At 37.3% G+C, this 21164-nt stretch overlaps 1 protein-coding gene across 3 annotated transcripts in view; it reads right to left on the bottom strand.

Moving 5' to 3' along the window:
• Nucleotides 1-20226, bottom strand: part of LOC117912425 (serine/threonine-protein kinase STY8-like) — a 31710-nt gene extending 11484 nt beyond the window's left edge. The window contains exons 1-9 of one of the 3 annotated variants that reach the window (XM_034827001.1): nucleotides 19744-20226; nucleotides 19255-19369; nucleotides 18522-18622; nucleotides 18237-18356; nucleotides 17545-17599; nucleotides 16216-16326; nucleotides 14992-15042; nucleotides 12861-13042; nucleotides 12384-12491 (exon numbers count right to left, since the gene is read on the bottom strand). In XM_034827001.1, coding sequence (XP_034682892.1) covers nucleotides 12384-12491; nucleotides 12861-13042; nucleotides 14992-15042; nucleotides 16216-16326; nucleotides 17545-17599; nucleotides 18237-18356; nucleotides 18522-18622; nucleotides 19255-19369; nucleotides 19744-19937 — 1037 coding nt within the window. In that variant the 5' untranslated portion in view covers nucleotides 19938-20226. The remainder of the gene's footprint in view (nucleotides 1-12383; nucleotides 12492-12860; nucleotides 13043-14991; nucleotides 15043-16215; nucleotides 16327-17544; nucleotides 17600-18236; nucleotides 18357-18521; nucleotides 18623-19254; nucleotides 19370-19743) is intronic. The other 2 variants (XM_034827000.1, XM_034826999.1) reach the window with 2 other exon arrangements.
• Nucleotides 20227-21164: the final 938 nt, after the last annotated feature.

Here is a 21164-nt window from a genome sequence, read left to right as displayed (position 1 = left end):
GGCCCCCCTCCTTTTTACCTAACCCAAATAGATTCCAATTCACTAAATGAGGTTTTTTCTCTAGTGCACCATCTCTCCATAAAAAATCTCTTTGGATATTTTTGAGTCTTGAACTAACCTTCTTGGGATAACAAATAAAGACATGAAGTAAATCAGGAGACTTGATAAAGTGTTTTTTATCAAAGTAAGTCTCCCACCCTTGGAAAGGTATTATCTTTTCCACATTGCTAATCTATTTCCAAATCTCTCTTCCACTACATTCCATATCCTGGAAGATTTAAAAGAGACTCCCAAAGGTAGACCAAAATAAGATGTGGCTAGCTTACCTATTCTACATCCCAACACCGATGCTAAAATCTCCACATTAGTTACACCCCCTCCCCAACACCCACACACACACAAACAAGAATAACCTCACTCTTATCCAAATTAATTTTTAGTTGAGAGGTTGTCTTAAACCACATAAACACCCTACTCAAATGTCTCAACTAATCATTGTTGGCCTTGCAAAAAATCAAGGTATCGTCAACAAACAAGAGACAAGACACATCCATCCCCTTTTCACTTCTTCTTCCCACATTAAAACCTAAAATGAAGTCTCCACTCTTAGCTTTGCTTAACAATTGACTAAGAGCTTCCATGGCCAAAATGAAAGGTTAGGGGGATAAAGGATTGCCTTGCCTCAAACCCAAAACTATGAAAAAATCCTGAAGGAGTTTCGTAAATGAGAACAAAAAAGCTTGCCATGGAGATACATCGTTTTATCCATCTTATCCACTTTTGCACAAACCCCATTTTAGACAAGACCGTTAATAAGAAACCTCAATTGAAATGATCATAAGTCATCTCAATATCCATCTTTAAGATAAGTCCAAGAGTGTTGCTCTTTAACTTAGAGTCAATGACTTCACTAGCAATGGGCACTGCATCAAAAATCTATCTACCTTTTATAAAAGCACATTGAAAGTCCGAAACCACCTCTCCCACTACTTGAGTTTGTTTGCCAAAACTTGAGCTAGCAACTTGAACAAACCCCCAACAACGCTAATGGGTCTAAAGTCTTTCAAATTTCCAGTTCCCCCTTTGTTGGGATCAACAATAAGAAAGTGGTGTTTAAGCTTCTTTGAAAAGTGCCTTGAGTGAAAAACTCCCTAAAAAAACCCATGATCTTACACTAAATGAAATCCCAACAAAATTGCTAGAAGCCATAGTGAAATTGTTTGTGCTTGGAGCTTTATCCCCGCAAAGGCTATTGAGAGCTTCAAAAACTTCCTCCTCCAAGGAAGGCTCCTCTAAGCTCTTGGAACGATCTCTCCCCAAAACTTCAAAGCATAATCTCCTTATGATTGGTCTCCAATCCCCCATCTCCGAAAGAAGAGCATGAAAAGCTCTACACACCCCATCCTTAATTTCATCAACCTCGATTAAAAGAGCACCATTAACTCACTTTGGTCAACAAGTTCTTTTTACTACAAGCCTTGGCCATTTTGTGGAAAACCCTAATGTTCTTATCTCTCTCCCTTAACTAGATTTCTCTAGACCTTTCTCTCCATGAAGTTTCTTCCATTAAAGCCCACTTTTTAAACTCCTCCAAGGCCATCCTTCTAGCCTTTGTCTCCTCAAGGGAGAGAGGAGAAACTCTCTCTTTAGAGTCCCAAAAGTTAATAAGGGAAAGAGTTTTTGCCTTGTTAAAGGAAACATTACCAAAAGCTACTTTATTCCACACCTTAAGGTCTTTTTTTAGGGCCTTTTACTTCAATGCAAGGCAGTGATTGCTAGTTCCGCTAACATTATACCTCGTCCACCAATTTCTCAAGAGATCTTTGAAACCATCAACCTTAAACCACATATTCTCAAATTTGAAAGGGGTTTTGCCTTTTTTTATCCTTCCTCCTTCAAGAATGATAGGACAATGGTCTGAAATAGTCTTGGGAAGAACAAACAGAGAAAGACCCAAAAAGTAGTCCTTCTACTCATCAGAAACTAAGAAGTAGTCAAGCCTCAAGGCTGACCGAGAGTTCAAGCCACCACACCATGTAAATAGGCGAAGTGGCTTGTAACTTATATAGCAAGGATGACATAGACGAAGATTAAAACCTAGTTAATATGCTTTGACTAACTAGAACAAAATGGGAATGGGTTACTTCATAAGTAAAATTCTTATTAAAAAAAAAAAGAAAAAAAAAAAGCTCAAATGGCAGTTTCAAAGAGGAGACGTATGATCAAGTTATACAGGGTAAAAGAATGTTGATTGCAGTCATATAATATTTTATGAGCTACCTCATAAGCACAAATAACAATATAAGAAAATTCACTTAGCTAAAAATTTCTTAATCCACAATCACATTTTAATCAAGTCCATGTTGAGTACAAAGAATTATTCATTATATAAGGGTTTTTTTTTTATTAATGCTTTGCATGTTACATTTTAAAAAAGGGAGCTTGGATAAAAAATCTTCATGTTCTCAATACTGTTCTTCTAGGCAAGTAGATTTGCCTATAAAAAAGTCTTCATGGAAGAGGGTAATTATAGGAGAGTTTTTCTTTTTAGAGGTGGGGGTTTGCTTTAGTGTACTAAGGGAAGGTTATGCAGTACGATTGTGAAAGACAATTAGGAACAAATGGGAAGGTTTTAAAAGTAGAATTCACTTTGTTATTGGGGATGAGAGAAGAGTAAATTTTGGTTGGATAGGTGGTATGGTTCCATGATTGGGAGTTAGAGATGGTGGAGCTTTTCTACGAAGACTTCAAAAGCAAAAGTGAGGCAAGATGCATAGGATAGGATGACCCAAATGGATCTAAAGAGTGGAAAAGTTCTCAGTTAAGACTTTCTACTCCTTTTTGGTGCAACTAGGATCAACCCCATTTTTAGTTGATGTCGTTTGGAGTCTATGGACTTCGACAAGAGTGGGTTTTTTTTTTTCTTTTACATTAGGAAGCAATGTGCAAAAGAACATTGACCTTGGATCAGTTGAAAAAGAGAGACATGTCTTTAAGGAACAAATGTTGCATGTGTAAAAAGGAAAAAAAATCCATTTATCGCATTATACACACAAATTTCTTTTCAAGAAAAACTTATTTGTGGTCAAATTATATTTTTATTGATTTGAAGAATGATGTGGTTATAATCTCTATACTCTAATTCTTCATTTTTCCTAGTTGTTAATCAAGGGCTTGAGGAACCTGGTTATCAAATAGCTTCAACTTAATTTGGGCCTTAACTTGATTTAATTTTGAGAGTTGACTTGACTTGAGTCTTGGCATGATTTGCACCTTGTCTTGACTTGGACCTTGGTGTGATTTGGATTTTGGCTTGACTTGGACTTTGGCGTGAATTAGGTATTGGTGTGACTTGAGCTTTGGCTTGATTGCCTTGACATAACTTGAACAATGCCAATTGAGGGCTTGAGCAACTCAATCCTAGATCGAAGGAGTTTTCTTTTATACATTTTAATCTTGAAACTTGTAACTCGAGTGTTCGAAGATCTTGACAATTTGAAGAAACTTTGAAAAAATTGAAGATTCATCAAGGTGTCTCCTTTGAAGATTTGGATCTCCCTTGAAGAGTTTGTCTCAAGTCTTATCTTCTGACTTGCCTTGAGAGCTTTAGAAAGAGTCTCATTTATAGAGACTGGAAGTACCAAATTTATTTAGTTTTCTAATTCCTTACAAATTTATTGATGGACTAAAATTAATATTTAGAAAGATTTTAAAGACCATAATTAGAAGTCTTAACCGTTTAATATATTATTCTTTAATTTAAAATAATATTTAAGGAGATCTAAAACAACATATTTGGTAGTCTATAATTTATTTCTTAGTAAGACTTGATAATTACTTTTTCAATTATCGAATTTACCATTTTGTTTATTCTAACAATCATATTTAAGATTTTAAAGACCATAATTAGAAGTCTTAACCGTTTAATATATTATTCTTTAATTTAAAATAATATTTAAGGAGATCTAAAACAACATATTTGGTAGTATTTAATTTATTTCTTAGTAAAACTCAATAATTACTTTTTCAATTATCGAATTTACCATTTTGTTTATTCTAACAATCATATTTTAATTTTTAGAATATATATTTTTCTTATTTAAATGGAAAAGAACTTGTCCTTTCTTTTTATATAGCTCATGCTATAGATGACATTATTTCATTAGTAGAAAATTTATGACATGTGACAACTTTCAACATGTGATTTTGTTGTTGGTCCATAATTAACTTAATTTAAGTATATGATAGATTATAAAGGTTAAATTTTGACCTTATAAACACATTCTCTTATACTGTGCGACAACAAGAATATTGTGGTGGCTTCTCTTTTCCATGTTTAGGATAGCTTGGTTGATTCATTCTTTAACAAGACCGATGTTTTTAAGCTACAATGGGTCCTTTGTTGGGAAAAAGTGAAAAAGAGCCTAGATGATTTTCCCTTAGTGTTTATTTTGGATCATTTTGAAGGACAAAAGTCAGAGGGAACTCAAAATTGTGAAGTAATAGAAGCAAGTGCTCAAATCTTTTTTTGTGTAATTTTTTGGAGTGTGTTAGCCATTGTAACAGTGTTACAGTGAAAGTGCAACCATACAAAGGGCTCCAAGCAAAAAAAACAAACAAAACAAACAAAACAAAAAAACCTTCCCTCTTCTACTTTGTACATAAAAAATGTTACAACTAACCTATTCCAAAGCTTTCTTTACAATCCCTTTGAAGAGGATCACCATGACCAACTTGCAAACTAAATCTACTCTAGAGCTTTTTTTTCCTTGAGTCAATGGTCCCATAATGAAACCCTCATCAAGGATATGTCTCCCCTCACAAAAGCATTATGATACTCAGACACCACCTTTTCCAATTTACTTACCCGAATTTTTGCTAGAAGTTTATATAGCTTGCTTACTAGATTGATTGGTCTAAAATCCTTGATATGTCAAATGGAAAGAATTGAAACCTCTCCCACTCGTGCATTGAGCAACTTGATCTCTGATTTAGTTGAAGGAGTGGAACAAGTATGAAGGAAGTTCCAAGGGATGGAAGAAGATGATTTGCTGTGGAGTCCAAATCTTTTGAACTTTTGATTGATGTTGTAGGAGGTAAGTTGAGAGGGTGCATGTGGGAGAGATGCAGAGGAATAACCTCTTGGATCAGATTTGGGGATGCAAGCCTTAGAAGTTTGTTGACTGGAGTTGAGACTTGCTGTAGAGGTAGAGATGATAGAAGTCGGTCCCTCGTCTGGGAGGAGGAGGGAAGAAAGTACAGGTTGGAGCGTCGTTGAAATGAGGCAGGAAGATTTCTCCTTTGCTCTGTTCATGATCTAGAGGCAAAAAACTTTTGCTTAATCTTTCCGGAAGGGAAGGGGTTGTCTGGTGGTTGGAATATTTTGGCAGAGAAGTTGAGAGAGGTTGGGGTAGTTCCCATTGGAGGATTGAAGGACCCTCTTTACATTGAGGTGCTTAAAATGGAAAAGGAGCTTGAACCAAGGACCTATGTAGATGTAGCAAAATCGAAAACGGGTAGGTTAGGAGATAAGGTCTGGTTGGAGTTGGAAAGGAGGGTGATGCTTGGTAGACTAGAATAGTTGGATCACTGTATAGTGGGTAGATGGGAAAATGTTTCAACTCCTTTCCCTAAGTTGGATTTTCTGAAAAATTGGGCTCTTCATGCTTGGTTCCTCAAAGGATGGTTGAATATAGTTGTGTTGGGAAGAGGCCTTTTGCTCTTTGAGTTTGAGTTGTTAAGTGAGGCCGAGTGTGTTCTTGCAAGAGGGAAGAGAAGTGTTAAAGACAATGTCTTATTTTTGGAAAAATGGCACCCGGAGGTGGGGTGTTTTTGTAATGGAGCCAATGTTAACGAGGCTTGGGTGAGAATGGTGGGTCTTCCTCTTCACCTATGGAGCTGCGAGGTGTTTAAATTGATAGGAGATGGTTACGGTGGTTTCATTGCAGTGGACGAAAATACGGATACTATGGTAGATTTGCAATGGGCTAGAATGTTGGTGAAGGTGGTCAGTAAGGACTTACCTACCTCTATCCAAATTGTGGTTCGATTGAGGTGTTTCTTAGTCCAGCTATGGTGGGAAACCCCGCCTTGGTTTTCTCAGGTGGTGCTGGCGGGAAGTCTTTTCGGAAAAGGGGCTTCAATGGACGAAGAAGAAGTAGGGGGAGGATCATGTGCCGTGTGCAAAGGAAGAGTGTTGGAAAAGGAGGTTCAATACAAGGAGCAGACTAGAGTACAAGTGGTGCTGTCCTGTGGAAGCTCTTCAAAAAGTGTTACAGGCTCCTCCTCTGACTCCGCTAAAAGGGGGCATGGTCCTGAGGTGACTAATGGAGAAAATAGCCTAAGGAATAGGGGTCAAGGGGTAGGGGAAGTAGCTAAAGTGGGTGGCCATGGTTTTGGGCCTGAAGGTCCTAACGTTGGGCCTATTCTTTGGGAGGCCCAGATTAAATGCGGGCTTGGGGAGGATAGCCACGAGACTGCCTTAGTGGAGATCCCGCTGCAAGGGTTGGTTAGTGAGTAAAGGCCCATTCAGTTAAAAGGATGGCTAATGGGCGGCTGTGATGAGAGGCCTTTTTACCTTAAGGGTTCGTTAGTAGGCTGCGAGGGTTTGTCTGGAATGGGCTTTGGGCTTTGGGCTTGGGTTAGGGGGGATAAAAGGAGATAGGGCTCATTTCCATTCTGAGGTCGCGGAGATGGAAGTTAGGGCTATAAATGAGGCATCGCGCACTAAAGTTAGTGAGGATGAGGAGGTCGTCTGCTTTCACGGAGGGGATTTGAGGGATTTAGAGGCTTTCTCGAGGAATGATAGAGCGATGATGACTGATGATGCGTTGGCAGCTGAGGCATCTAGGTACGATTCCTTTCCCGCTATCTTTGGGGAGGATCAGGACATCTTCTCTTCTACTCCTTCATCTGGGTGTGCTCGGGCTTTAGTGGTGGGGGGTGTGTCGAGATCGGAAGGAGTGGACATTGTTGAAGGAGTCGGGTTTCAGACTCCGTTGTGCGCAATGTTGACTGATGGTAGTCCGTGGGTGATGGACACAGAGAGGGAAAAGTTGTTGGGTGATAAGCCTGAGGTTGTTAAGGCACTGCAAGATAGGGAGGTTTCTGGCAGTAGTTGGGATGAAAGTAGCCTGGTAAAGTTTAGTAAATCTTTGGGGTTCACGACAGAAAGGGTTGAAGGGGAAATCCTAAAATTGCTTCTAAGGTTGAAAAACAAATCAAGGCAAGAAGAGGGGAACTTTAGGTTTGACTAGGTTTGATGGGGAAGTAAAAAAGTTAGAATGTTTGATTAATTATGATGGAATGAGCAGAAAGAAAGATTCGGACAGAAGAAGAGGGGATAGAGCTTTGTGTTTTAAATGAAGGTTAAGATTTTATCTTGGAATATTCGAGGGGTAAATGACAGAAATAAGAGGAAAATAATTAAAGCCTTAATAAGTTCCCACAAAGTGGATTTGGTTTGTCTGCATGAGACTAAAATGACAGAGATGTCTTTAGGGGTGGTGTGAAGCCTAGGAGTGGGGAGATTTTTAGAATGGGAAGCCTTGAATGCTAGGGGAGTAGCTGGAGGGGTGGTATTTTCTGGGATAACAGAGTGTTGGAGCTGGTAGGGATGGAGGTGGGTCTTTTCTCCATTTCCTGTTGGTTCAGGAATTGTGAAGATGGTTTTGGATGGATTTTTTCAGGAGTGTATGGTTCTACTATGAAAAGATACGTATAATTTTTTTGGGAAGAGTTAGGGGCCATCTGCGGGCTTTGGAATGACCCTTGGTGTATTGGAGGAGATTTCAATATGATCAGATTTCCTAATAAGCGTAGAAGAGGAGAGAGGGTGTCTTCTTCAATGAGAAGATTCTTGGAGGTGATCGATGATCTGGACTTGAGGGATCTTCCTATTCAGGGGGGCCCGTTTACCTGGAGTGGAGGGTTGAATAGCCAAGCCATGTCAAGACTAGATCGGTTTTTGGTGTCGGAGGACTAGGAGGGTCATTTTAATGGGGAAGTGCAGTGTACTCTTCCTAGGCCAGCGTCTGATCACTTTCCCATCATGTTGAATAGGGGATGGGGGATGGGGGAGGGGTGAAGAGGGGGCCTGACCCTTTTCGGTTTGAAAACATGTGGCTAAAGGAGGAGAGTTTTAAGTATCCTCCGAAGGGATGGTGGCAAGGTTTAAGCTTCAGTGGATCCTTTAGCTTTGTCCTTGTAGAGAAATTAAAGGCTTTGAAGGCTATCTTAAAAACTTGGAACAAGGATGTTTTTAGGAAGGTGGGAGTGAATAAGAGATTGGCCTTGGACAAAGTGGATTTCTGGGATTCTCAAGAGAAGTTGTGTTCTTTATCATTGGAGGAGTTGGAAGCTAGAAAGGAAGCAAAGGGGGATTTTGAGAAATGGGTTCTTATGGAGGAGATTTCTTGGAGACAAAAATCAAGAGAAGTGTGGTTGAGGGAGGGTGACAGAAATACAAGCTTGTTTCATAGGATGGCCAATTCCCATAGAAGGAGAAATTGTTTGTCTAAGATTAAAATAAATGGAACCTGGTTAACAGAAGAGCAGGAAATTAAGGAGGGTGTGGTTAGAACTTTCAAGAACCTTCTGGCAGATCCTAGTGATTGGCACCCAACTATGGAAAGTCTAGACTTTAATAGAATTGATGTTCATGAAGTAGCTAGATTGGAGGAGGTATTTACAGAGGAAGAGGTTCTCTTCGCTCTCTCAGATCTGAACGGGGACAAGGCGCCTGGTCCAAATGTATTCCCTCTAAGCTTCTGGCAGTCTTGCTGGGAATTTGTGAAAGAAGAGGTTATGGGTTTTTTGAAAGAGTTCCACGAGCATGACAGATTTGTTAAGAGTCTGAATTCCACTTTCCTGGTCCTAATCCCAAAAAAAGCAGGCGCAGAGGATCTTAGAGATTTTAGACCGATTAGTTTGGTGGGAGGATTGTATAAATTGTTGGCAAAAGTGTTAGTTAATAGGCTTAAGAAGGTAGTGGGAAAGGTGGTGTCTTCAACTCAAAATGCATTTGTTGAAGGAAGACAAATTCTTGATGCTGCCCTAATTGCCAATGAGGCAATAGACTCTTTGTTAAAGCGGAATGAAAGTGGGATGTTGTGCAAGCTGGATATAGAGAAGGGATATGATTACTTAAACTGGAATTTTTTGTTGTTCGTGATGCAAAGTATGGGTTTTGGGGAGAAGTGGACTGGTTGGATTTCCTGGTGCATTTCCACAGCAACGTTTTCGGTATTGATCAATGGCACCCCGACAGGTTTCTTCAACAGTTCAAGGGGGCGGCGTCAGGGAGATCCACTTTTTCCCTACCTTTTTGTGATCGGGATGGAGGCTCTTAATAGGCTCATCCTTAGAGCAGAGAGGGGGGGGGGGGGGGGGGGGGGGTGTTTCTTTCAGGCTATAGGATAAAAGGAAGTAGTGGAGATGAGGTTTTGGTCTCTCATTTGCTGTTCGCTGATGATACTCTAGTTTTTTGTGAAGCTTCCCAAGATCAGATGGCGTACTTAAGTTGGTTGTTGATGTGGTTTGAAGTCATATCAAGTTTGAGAATCAATTTGGATAAGAGTGAAAAATTTTCGGTTGGGAGGGTAAAGAATTTGGAGGTTTTGGCTCTTGAGGTTGGTTGTAAAGTGGGAAGGCTGCCAACTTCTTACTTGGGGCTCCCTTTGGGTGCGAATCATAAGTCCGTGGCCATTTGGAATGGGGTGGAAGAGAAATTTCGGAAAAAGCTTGCCATGTGGAAAAGACAATTTATCTCCAAAGGAGGGAGAATCACTCTAATTCGTAGCACATTGTCAAGTATGCCCATATATTTGATGTCTTTATTGCGAATGTCAAGAGTGATTAGTTTAAGATTGGAAAAAATTCAAAGGGATTTTTTGTGGGGATGGGGAGCTTTGGAGAGGAAGCCTCATCTAGTAAAGTGGGATACCGTTTGTTTGGACAAAAGGAATGGTGGTTTAGGAGTTAGACGTCTTTCTACTCTCAATAGGGCCCTCTTATGTAAGTGGAACTGGCGCTTTGCGAATGAAAGGGAGACTCTTTGGAGGCATGTCATTAGTAGGAAGTTTGGGGAGGAAGAAGGGGGTTGGTATACTAGAGAAGTTAGGGAGGGATTCGGAGTAGGCTTATGGAAGGAAATAAGGAAGGAAGACTCTCTTTTGAAAACAAAGTTGTTTTTTCTGTGGGGAATGGTAGAAATGTCAAGTTTTGGAAAGATAATTGGTGTGAGAACTTCGTTCCTTGTAACTCTTTTCCTTCATTGTATGCATTTGCATCTTATAAAGAGGCTTGGTTAGTGGAGTTGTGGGATCCTTTGGGAGAGGAAGGGGTTTGGAGCCCTAAGTTCTCTAGGCCCTTCAATGACTGGGAGGTGGAGAGATTACTATTGACAATCCGAGGAAGGAGGCTCAATCCTCTTTTGGAAGATAGAATGTTGTGGAAAGAGACTAAAGATGGGATTTTCTCAGTCAAATCTCTTTATAGTGCTCTAGTTTCAAGAAAAGTTGTTCAATTCCCTAATAGCGTTATTTGGAGTCCATGTGTTCCTACCAAAGTGGGTTTTTTTTGCTGGGAAGCCTCTTGGGGTAAGGTGCTAACTTTGGATCAACTTAAAAAGAGGGGACAGATTCTAGCTAATAGATGCTTCCTTTGTTGTGAGGAAGAAGAGTCTATTGATCATATTCTTATTCATTGCACCAGGGCAAGAGTTTTATAGGAGTTATTGTTTGCTATTTTTGGCATTACTTGGGTCCTCTCTCTTTCGGTTAGAGATACCCTTCTTGGATGGCGCGGCTTTAATATGGGCAAGAAACGTAGTAATGTGTGGAAGGCAGCCCTTTTGTGTCTTTTTTGGGTTGTTTGGAAGGAAAGAAATAGGATTGCATTTGATAATGAGGAGCTTTCGATTCATAGGTTGAGAAATTCTTTTGTATGTAATCTTTGGATGTGGACTAAGTCGGTTGTAAATGAAGGTCCTCTTCCTTTATTCAGTTTTTTTGATTGGCTAGGAGCTAGTTGAGGGCTGATATTTTTGTATCCCCTCTTCTTTTGTTTGTGCCTTGTATGCTTTTGGGTCAGCCTCAAGGTGCCCTTTTTCTAATTTATTTCTATCTGTGTGTTTATCTATCAAAAAAATATATATATTCAAATGGACAGAAAATCACATCAATCCAAACAATATAAATGGAAAAAGAAAAAGGAGACCAAACAAAAAGAAAAGCAAGGAGATGGAAGAAACTAATGTTACAAAAGCTCTAGGCCACCACTCTATGCTTGAAAAGTGCCTCCAAGAGCAGTATTTTTCCTGGAAAAAAAAGCCAGAAAGCTGCTGATAATAACTTACTAAAACTATTTGTAGGTATTAACCCTAAAACAAGTGTAAATTAAACACTGTTCATTACAGACTATCTACCTTATCTATCGACAGCTTTTGCACACTTTGATTGCTCCCAATAATCTAAGAAATGATCTGTTATCTCCACTATTATATGCAAATTAGTCCCACAATTTTCTCTATTCTTTTCCCTTAGGACATGCATTCTTTAGAACAAGCCCCAAACAAAATGCAGTTCCCCAAGAGTGACAGGTCCAAACATCAAGATAGATGCCTTGTCATTGCTACTATAGCAAGCCCCTTGCCCTAACTCAATACACACAAACATTGAATCATAGTTATAAATGAATGCTACTAATTACTCCACTTTAAAAGGACAAAGGACCCTAAAGCTTGCTAAGATTTAAAAACTGTCCTTCTAAAGATTGATTTTCTGAGAGTAACTCAGAAGAAAAATAACCCTCCCGGAAGCAAAATAAAGTCTGCCATTACCACAAGCTTTTGGTAGTAAAATAGAAAACAACTTTGGTTAAGGTTGATGAATGATTATCAAGACTTTTTTATTCACCTAAATATTTGCTTCCCACCAAAATCTTTTGAAGAGTTTGAGTTTGAATGTTTTCTTTCCAAGAGAATAATTTAGGCAACCCAACAATGATCCTGGTCTCTGTGCATAACCTAGATCTAAGGAAATGTCAAATCTGTCTCAGATTTTTTTATCAAATTACTAGTCTGTGTAAATTCTTTACATGACAGGCTAGCAGCAACTTTGGTTGGTGCCAACCTAATATTCTAAAATATTTTTTTATTTAAAAATAAAACAAAAGAAACAAAGACAACTGAAAAGCTCCAGATCAAAATGCCATGACAAAATTGAGGCACAATTTCCATAAGCAGATGATGCTCTGCTCAAGATGAGAAAGTGCTAAAGAATGAATTGATTGTAGTTGGGGAAGGAAAAAAATATCAGAAAGAATAAAAAATGAATTCTGTAATGGCAAACCAGTGTCATTATTGAAAACAAATATATGCAAACCTCATAATATAGACTTCCTGAGAAAATTCTCGCAGCATATCTGTATTGACAGACTCCGGCTTTAGGATTTTAATAGCCACTTCCTGACTGCGATAAGTGCCTTTGAACCTGAAGAAGTTAGAATGATAAATCAACTGAGAATTAGCAAATATCAGGAGAGATTTCCAAAATTGCGACTTACAGACAATGGTAGAGCCAAGGCATGCCTGGGGGGTGGGAGGTTTGTGGGCATTTCAACCCTTGAAATTTAAAAATTTTTTTGCACACAGGGATTTTATCCCTTTCTCAAGGACAAAACATGAACTTCATAGTTACCACTAGGCTATGTAAGCAATTTTTGTTTTTTTGTTTTTTTTTTTCTCATTTTCACCCCCTAAAATAAATATCTAAATCTTGCCCCCTGCCCAAGTCATTTCCTGGCTCTGCCATTGCTTACAGATCACATATCACAATAGGTTTCCAAAATTACTAACTTACAGATCACCATATGACCCTGATGCAACTTTGTTTTCAAGAGTCAGCAGATTGGCATCAATTTCCCAGACATCAGTTTCATCAGTAGGTATTTTTACATAATCATTGAAGGATTCAATCCTTGTGTGGCTAGGCTTGGCAGCAGCAGATGGTGAATGTTGTTTCAACCAAGATTGCTCCTGCATCTGAGTTGAAAATTATCTTATACAAACATATGCAAAGCACAAGTTAAAATAGAGGTATAGATATAAAAGACAGGCCAACAACACAAGTATGTACTGTTAAGTGAACTGAATCTGTAGAAGAGGAAACACCACAACTGGTACCTATTTGAAAATTCAACAACTACATTGAATAAAAAAGAATATAAACTGAAATGGATGCATGCTTTGCAAGGTTGGGGATAGCATCAATTCATAACAAGACAAGAAAGTAAGCTACAATTCAATCATTTTCTATAAACAACAAATACACCAGTAAGGTGAGATTGGTTCAAATTGGAAGACACTAGAAAGACAATGTACAGGCTAAAAAATGCAGGTTGTGATAACAAGAATGTGATCAACTAAAATTTTGTGGGACATAATGCTTTTTTCATTGAAAGTAAAATTCCAATATTTGAAATGCAAGTTTTGCTGAGCTCAATTTGGACTAATTCCCACCTTTCTTATATAAGCATCACAGGAAATGTATCAGCCTGATAATTGAAGAGAACAAGCCATCAAAATTCAAAGTGCAAAGCATGCACAATACTTTTTTGTGTGCAACATAAAATTAATAGACTTGAAATCCATATCTTTTCAGTGCAAAATGGTGATATGATTTTTAGTTAGATACAATTTTCTCCAAACATAATATTCTGCATTGAGCAAAAACCAAATTTTAAGTGACATAAAGTAACAGAAAGTTTACACAGCCAACCTAAAATAGTTGGGCCATGGCTGATTATATCAAAACTCAATCAGTAATTAAACCATGCACAACATGCTTGGACAATTTTCATGTGTGATATGCCTTTATAGATTTGCGAGCCAAATGGTGAAATAGAAATGGAGCATCCAACCATGAAAGCCCAAGTTTTCCTTAAGGTAATATTCATCTTTGTTTGTCTCTCGTCAAAAGGCTCAGGTTCATTCTAGAGGTATTTCTTAAGAGATCGCTAATGTGAAAGCATGCAAAACATGTTCCATCATGAAATTGGCCAAACATATTGAGCTGTCTTGCAATTCCAAATATATCTTCTACCAAATAATAATGGCAAAAAAATATAAATTGATGGGTGCCCAATGTACTCTATCATGACACTCTAAACTTTGTTTTTTAAACTCATGAGTTTTCTAAAGCTGGCAATAAAATTTAAGTTATTTCAAGCAGAAATCCTAAGAATGGGTGCTTGGCAACCATCCTCAAATGGTCAATGATTTTCCATTTAAAAAATCATTCATCAATATTTCTGAACAAGACTCTTGCCCCTCTTCCCACAACCCAAGTTGTGACAGAATAGAATCCCCTAAGTTCAGTGTCCATGAAAACATTTTATGGTGTCCTTTAAAAACAATGACTTGGCCACCAAATATAGATGGCAATAGAAAGATGTGAAATCTTCTCTGCAAAAACTACAAAAGCAAGCAAATATTTGAAGGTAATTATTAAGTGAGATGCAGAAGTCTTAGTTCTAATATGACTCAAACACTAACCTCCATTAAGGTTTGATATTTTTTCACAGAATTTTAAGTAGAATAAATCATTAAACCCAACATGCCATTTTGGAGTTCAGCGACCTAGAAAGTAAGGAGTGATGGTGGTTAAATAATACTAAAATTCCATTATCCTTCTAAGCTAATTTATATGATCACACAGCACATCACGAATAAAACAAAGTAGTGGTTCAGATACATGCAGATACATGAAAGGTGTTAATAGACAGTACTTGAAGCAATGCATGGTAAAGAAACGACTTTATCAACATAAGTATTGACAGTTCCTATGGCCTTCACAGCCATCAATACAGAATTCAATTATAAAATGGGTAATTACAGTACTGGTAGTACCAATGAAAAGAAACAACCAAACAATTCACCAGTTTTATTTAGTATCAACATCATCATTTTATAATAGGATGGAGAAGAACTACCTTGATCTTTAGTATTTCCTTTTCCATAGCAATTCTAAGCTGCTCAGTTTCCTAAAAGTTTCCAAAACACCATTATGTCAAGAAGTGTACAGTGATGTGAAAGAGAGATAAAAAGATTCTAAAGCCTAGCCATCATGCCTCAAAAGGCAAAAGGATTAGATAAAGCATAAAACTGATCTGTTTGTGAGTTACTGATATGTCAAGAAGTGTACAGTGATGTGAAAGAGCGATAAAAAGATTCTAAAGCCTAGCCACCATACCTCTGAAGGCAAAAGAATTAGATAAACATAAAACTGATCCGTTTGTGAGTCACTGATATGATTTTAAATTGAATTCAAAGCAAATACTTCCCATAATAAAATAAGATTTTGCACTCAGAAAAGGTAAAAAGACCAAGAACGTCATACAACCAGTTCACATCTAAAGCACAAACAAAGAACATTTAATGATCTATTTCACAAGATAATGCATATCATCATTTGCTTTCCATGAACATAAGCATTTAACAATCAGTTTCACAAGACAATGCATATTTGATATTGCTTCTCAATGAACTTAGATGATGTGCAAGACAATCTAGAAAGCATATTCCTTAAGGAACAACCATTCAGATGCATACTTCATTTGAAAGGTAACTGCCAATCTCTCATTGTTTAAATAGATATGCTGGAATCTATAGTTATAAGTATGAAGCAGTCAAGTAATTATCCAATTGTTGCTTCCAAAGCTACCTTAAAGCGCATAAACTTTGCAGATTATTTTGAAGAATACTTTGAATATCTGGATGCTTATATATGTAGTCATTAGTATTTATTTCCGGGTGCAGTGCTCAAGATCCTGAGAGAAAGGGAAAAAGACCTATTTATAATGAAAAGAATATGAGAACCTTAATTGAAGGTGCTTTTATTGGTTCACAAAGACTATAAAGGAAATTGAGAATGAACTACAGTCCCACAACAACTACACCAAATAAAAGCAGGATAGACAGAAAATATCAAAAACAAAAAAATAGTTATATCACTCAAGATAGTGAATCAAACATATTATGCAGAATCCATCAAATTATACAAATAGGAAAAGTTATGCATGTCAAAAGGAATCTATTTTTGAAACTTTAATCAAGGTAGCATTTGCTCTGCCACGGATTAAGAATGCTGTAAATTTTCTGGGTGACTAATAAACATAAAAGTAAACAACCATGTGCTTCAAATGACAAGACCATACCTCATAAGGCCAACCATCAACAACAAAGACATCTAAGGAGAAGCCATCAACAGTGGAAAAGGCATGAGCTTCTTGAATATTTAGTCCAACCTCAGCAAGTATGGAAGTCAACTGGAAAATAACATAAAAGTAGTTGTATTTTAGCAACAATATTAAGTGAGAAGCATTAACAGATATAAATGGATAGTTTCTTGTATAACAGAAACACCAGAGAATTTCAAGGGATCTTCATAGAAATATGAATGACAATAGTTTTTAAGTAGAAGAGTTAAAAAAGATATATGTCTCAAAGAAATGAACTAAAAGTTAGGAATTTATAAATGTAACAAAATCACTGTATCAAATGTTGTATTTAAAAGTTGCCCTTCACATCAAAATTCCATATTCCAATTTTGCTCCTTGACCTTATATGAGAACAAACACCCTTAGAAAAAGAAACAAAAAGCCCAAAAACCCAAACCAACACCCCATCACCAGTCAGTCTTGATCCCTCACTTCCACATCCATTTTGGAATTGCATCCTTCAGAGAATACTCTCATGGCTGCTAAAGAAACCTAATGTCTCAAAATCAAAAACCTAAAATTGAAACAAAAATTAAATAAATAAGTGCCTGTTTGGATACACTTTCTATTTTCTATTTTTAAAATAAAAAAATATTTGCAAGTTTTGTATAAGATACAAGAACTCTAACAGGCTTATATTGAACAAGTAATGATTTTAAAGACTATTTACAAAAATTGAGGTATTAAAAAAATTTTAATATATCAAATTTTAAAATTTCTAGAAGTGATTTTTAAAGATACAAGATAAATCTATACTTTTTATAAAAAAGGTTATACTTTTATATAGAAGTTTCCAATTCTAAAAACAAAAAACCAGAAGTGTATCCAAATGTATACTAAACATCTCAACACTGACTCTCAAATCTGTATTGGAATTATGTCCTTCAAGGAACATTCTCACGACTGATGGTTCTAGAGCACTCCCAACCCTCCATTTTCAAATCTATTTTGGAGTTCCATCCTTCAAAGAAGACTCTCATGACTGATGCTTCAAGAACCCTGATTTCCCAAAACCAAAAGGCCCAATCATCTAGCACTCCTATCCCCCATTCTAAAATTCATTTTGGAATTCCATTCTTCATGGGACATTCTCAGGATTGCTGCTTCAAGAAACCTAACTTCTCAAAAACAAAAAACCCACAAAAAGCACTTTCAATACAGCCTTATCCATAGGAGAACATAAATCCTTCAAAACCCCTCATGGAATACAACAAGCACATATGAATATAGATGTTGTGTTCTTGGGTAAATGAATTAGTCAACTACCTGACTAAGGAGTTTTGGCTTATCAACTGTTGCAAAGGTGATCTCGTGCATAGTCCTGCATGATTTTTGTTTACAAAAAAACACCAAGTAGAAACAAAAGTAATTTCAGCAGTCAATAATAAAAATATCAATAGTTTCTGAACATGAGGAGATTTCTGTCTTTTTGCTTCTTTTTTTTAATAGGCAAAGAAAGATTTATCAGAAAAGCACCTAACATAAAAAAAAAAAGGGTGCAGCCCATGTACACAAGTAGTACAAAAAGGACACTGATGGGCAAGAAAAAAATACCCACAAGGCTCACAAACACTGAGGATTCTGAAAATGAGGATATACCATGAGCAACTTTGAAAACGTATAAATTAGTACGAAAACATGACAACTATTGAGTAAAAAAAATTGAAAAGACATGCTTAAATAACAAGGAGGCTATGCATTGGAAAGGCAGTTCCTTGTCCCAAAGATTCAGGCAGAATTTTTCCTTGGATTCACTTGATGACATGTGTACGATAGGCTGCCTAGGTAGCACATTTAGTTCCTTTTACTCTGTTACATCCTTGTATATTCTGTATGCGCTTGGGTTGCACCCTATTGGTGTATTTGAGCATTTTTGCTTGGGATTCTACAAAGGTGTTCAGGCTTCTTAACATAGTGATTAATCTCATGATAATGCTCAACTTTTAAAAAGTTTTTACCTCACCAAAGCTGAAGTAGAATTCACAGTGCTATCACCATCTTCAACACGAATTCTATTAGCTTGGAGTGCAAGCACTTCAAGATTCGGAGATGAACCAAATGTGGGTGGTGGATGGATTCTGGGAGAGTGAGAGAGGGAGAGAATGGTTAAATCAATGAAAATGAAGTATAAAAAAGTTGACAAGAAAAAAGGAAAAAAAAATTCAAAATCAAAGCATACAACATGGGTGAATACTGAACAAGATTGAATATATACAATACATACACACACACACAGAGTATACCCTTGTCTGCTAGAGTAATTAGAATAACTTTGGGGATCTTCTTTCATTGGACTCTTTGAATAAGCAGAATCAACTGAATCTTCATAAGAGGCAGAATGAACCTGAATAAAAAAGTCACAAATAAACAATTATGCATGCACTAAAGCTCTGAACCATTAATATTCAGTTTGTGATAAAATCGGCAAACAAATATTTAACTTCCACAAAAGCTGCCTAGCCTTTTAAAAAAACCAAGAGTACAAATATTTTATAAAATGAAAAAAAAAAAAAAAGCATCCAACAGAATCCAGTATAAATAGAGAATATCATAATGAGAAGGATAAAGAATAAATATTCACACAATTTTCCTGAAGCAAAGATAGGGATCTTCTTTCAGGTTCTTTAAACATTTTATATAAATTTCACAAAGTAATAAACAATTTTCCCTCCCCTTTTTACATTCCTTGTTCCCTTAACTAACTTAATGTGACCAAACTCCTTAAAACCAGTTTGGAACCTCATATCAATATGCATGGATCTATAGGTTGAAGAGCCTTAGTGCAAGGTTCCAAGGCATAATCTAATATACTCCCAGTGCTTCTACTCTGCTAGACAGGGATTGTTACAACTTCAATTCAAGTGTGGGTGCAAGAATACCTAATTATAAACCAAACCGATCATATGATCTTTTTCACAGTATGGATTAGCAGTTAAATACAATTAGAAGATAAATGTAAATAAGATCATCAAGTACCTGCACAAGGCGAACTTCAAATACTGGTCTATTAGCAGGATCCTCTGCCAAATGAAGTAGTCTCTGATGTGTGAGTACATCTTCTGCCCTTTCCACATTCACATCCAATACATATCTGCATAGAAGCAATGCACTAACCCTATCAACATTGGAGATAATCCAATTCTAGCATGAAACTTGAAACTAAAACCGAAAATTGTAAATGCCATTATATATGTTTGCATATGTGCATAACTTTGATCACTGGAGAAGAAGAGAATTATTATTGCTAATAGAACTTGAGAATTGAACAAATCATAAAAACATAAAGAAACGCTCCAATTGGTTGCCGCGAATTCGAAGGAAAATGAAAGAGAGTTCGAGGGGACAAAAAAAAAAAAACCAGGTTCGGGATCGAGTTTTGAAAAAATGTTTTCCTTGTCCTACCATTTCTAGATCAATAAACTTAAAATTCCCTAATCAAAAGTAAAAAAACTAGGGTTAGGTCACCTGGCAGGGAGTCGATTGAAATGAAGCCAAAGCTGATCATCGAAATCAGGGAGTTTGGCTTCTTCGTAATCGGATTCCTGGATTCGGCGAAGCACTTCGTTGAAGACCTCGAGTTTTTGCCTATGATGTCGAGGCTGCGCATGCGACGAATCAACGGCTCTACTACTGCAACTCTCGGTGTCATCCATCGCCATTGAGACAAACAAACTGCCACCGAAATGGAAAAAAAACTAATATGAATTACTGAGAAAAACCGCCGCTGCAGAAACAGCAAGTATAGTCGGAGACGAAGCGGCGAAGAGACGATAACAGGTCATGACAATCGGTGGCTTTGAAGAGAGAGGGTGAAGGAGGCGAAGAAAAGGCATCGGATGACTGACGAGTGCTGACTGTGAGAGAGAGAGCGCGCGCGCGAGCGTGAGTGTGGAGGAGGGTTGTGTCTGCGTGGCTCGGTGCAGTACGGAACGTGTAGTACGAAGGATGCCCAAGACCCCCAAGTTATCAAGCCGGCCCATGGAGAGTGGGTCCACTTCATATGCGAGGAGGAGTTCTACTTTTGGTTTATTTCTTTAAATGGCCCCCCGTTTATAGTGGGTCCTTTTCACGTGACATATCCGAAATGGAGGGTTTTCTCGCTTTGTTTATTTATAATTTATTACCGAACATGTGTCCAAAACCATCTCCATAGTTTTACTGATGACGTCACATAAGGTTTTCGAAAATTAGAATAATCCTTAAATATAATTTTTTAAAATAAAAATTCAAAGACGAACATAAATATGAAAATTATTCTTTCTAAAGGCATTCTAAAATATATATTTTATTTTTTTTAGTTGTTTTTACATGATTAATAAAATTTATTAATTAAAAAATTAGTTTTTTTTGTAATTGTACTCGAAACCGTTTAAGTGGGCCCGGAATGACTTGGGCACCAAGCCAATGACACAGCCATGGACCCATGGCTCAGAGGATGCGCCAAAAAGAAATAAACAATCAAAATTCAAACCAACAAACCATAAATGAAAAAGACATCATAAGGATCTAATTACTCATATTTAAATTATGCAATCTGCATTTAGTGGATGGAATCTTGTGTCTTGGATTATGCGGCCTCCCCCACTGGGGCACTTCCACATTATCCAAATAGCTGAGGTGGAATCCACATCAAAACAACGTGGAATAGTCTGACGTGGCGAAAAGATGGGTTTTCAAAACCATTATTTTTACATCAAGGGCAAGTGGGTACAGCTCCAAAGTAGCCGTCTCTTGAATATTTTGACTTTAAAAAATCTTATCCACAGTACAGTATTATAAAAAGGAAAATTAAAAATCATGTCGGTTTACCCATATGTATATATATATTTGCACAGCAGCAGCGGAGCCTTGGCTTGACCTTGGGGGAGAAGGTGGGAGGATCTTTG

Source organism: Vitis riparia, chromosome 4, assembly GCF_004353265.1.
Source record: "Vitis riparia cultivar Riparia Gloire de Montpellier isolate 1030 chromosome 4, EGFV_Vit.rip_1.0, whole genome shotgun sequence".
Classification (NCBI taxonomy): domain Eukaryota; kingdom Viridiplantae; phylum Streptophyta; class Magnoliopsida; order Vitales; family Vitaceae; genus Vitis; species Vitis riparia.
This window is presented reverse-complemented; position numbering and strand designations above follow the sequence as displayed.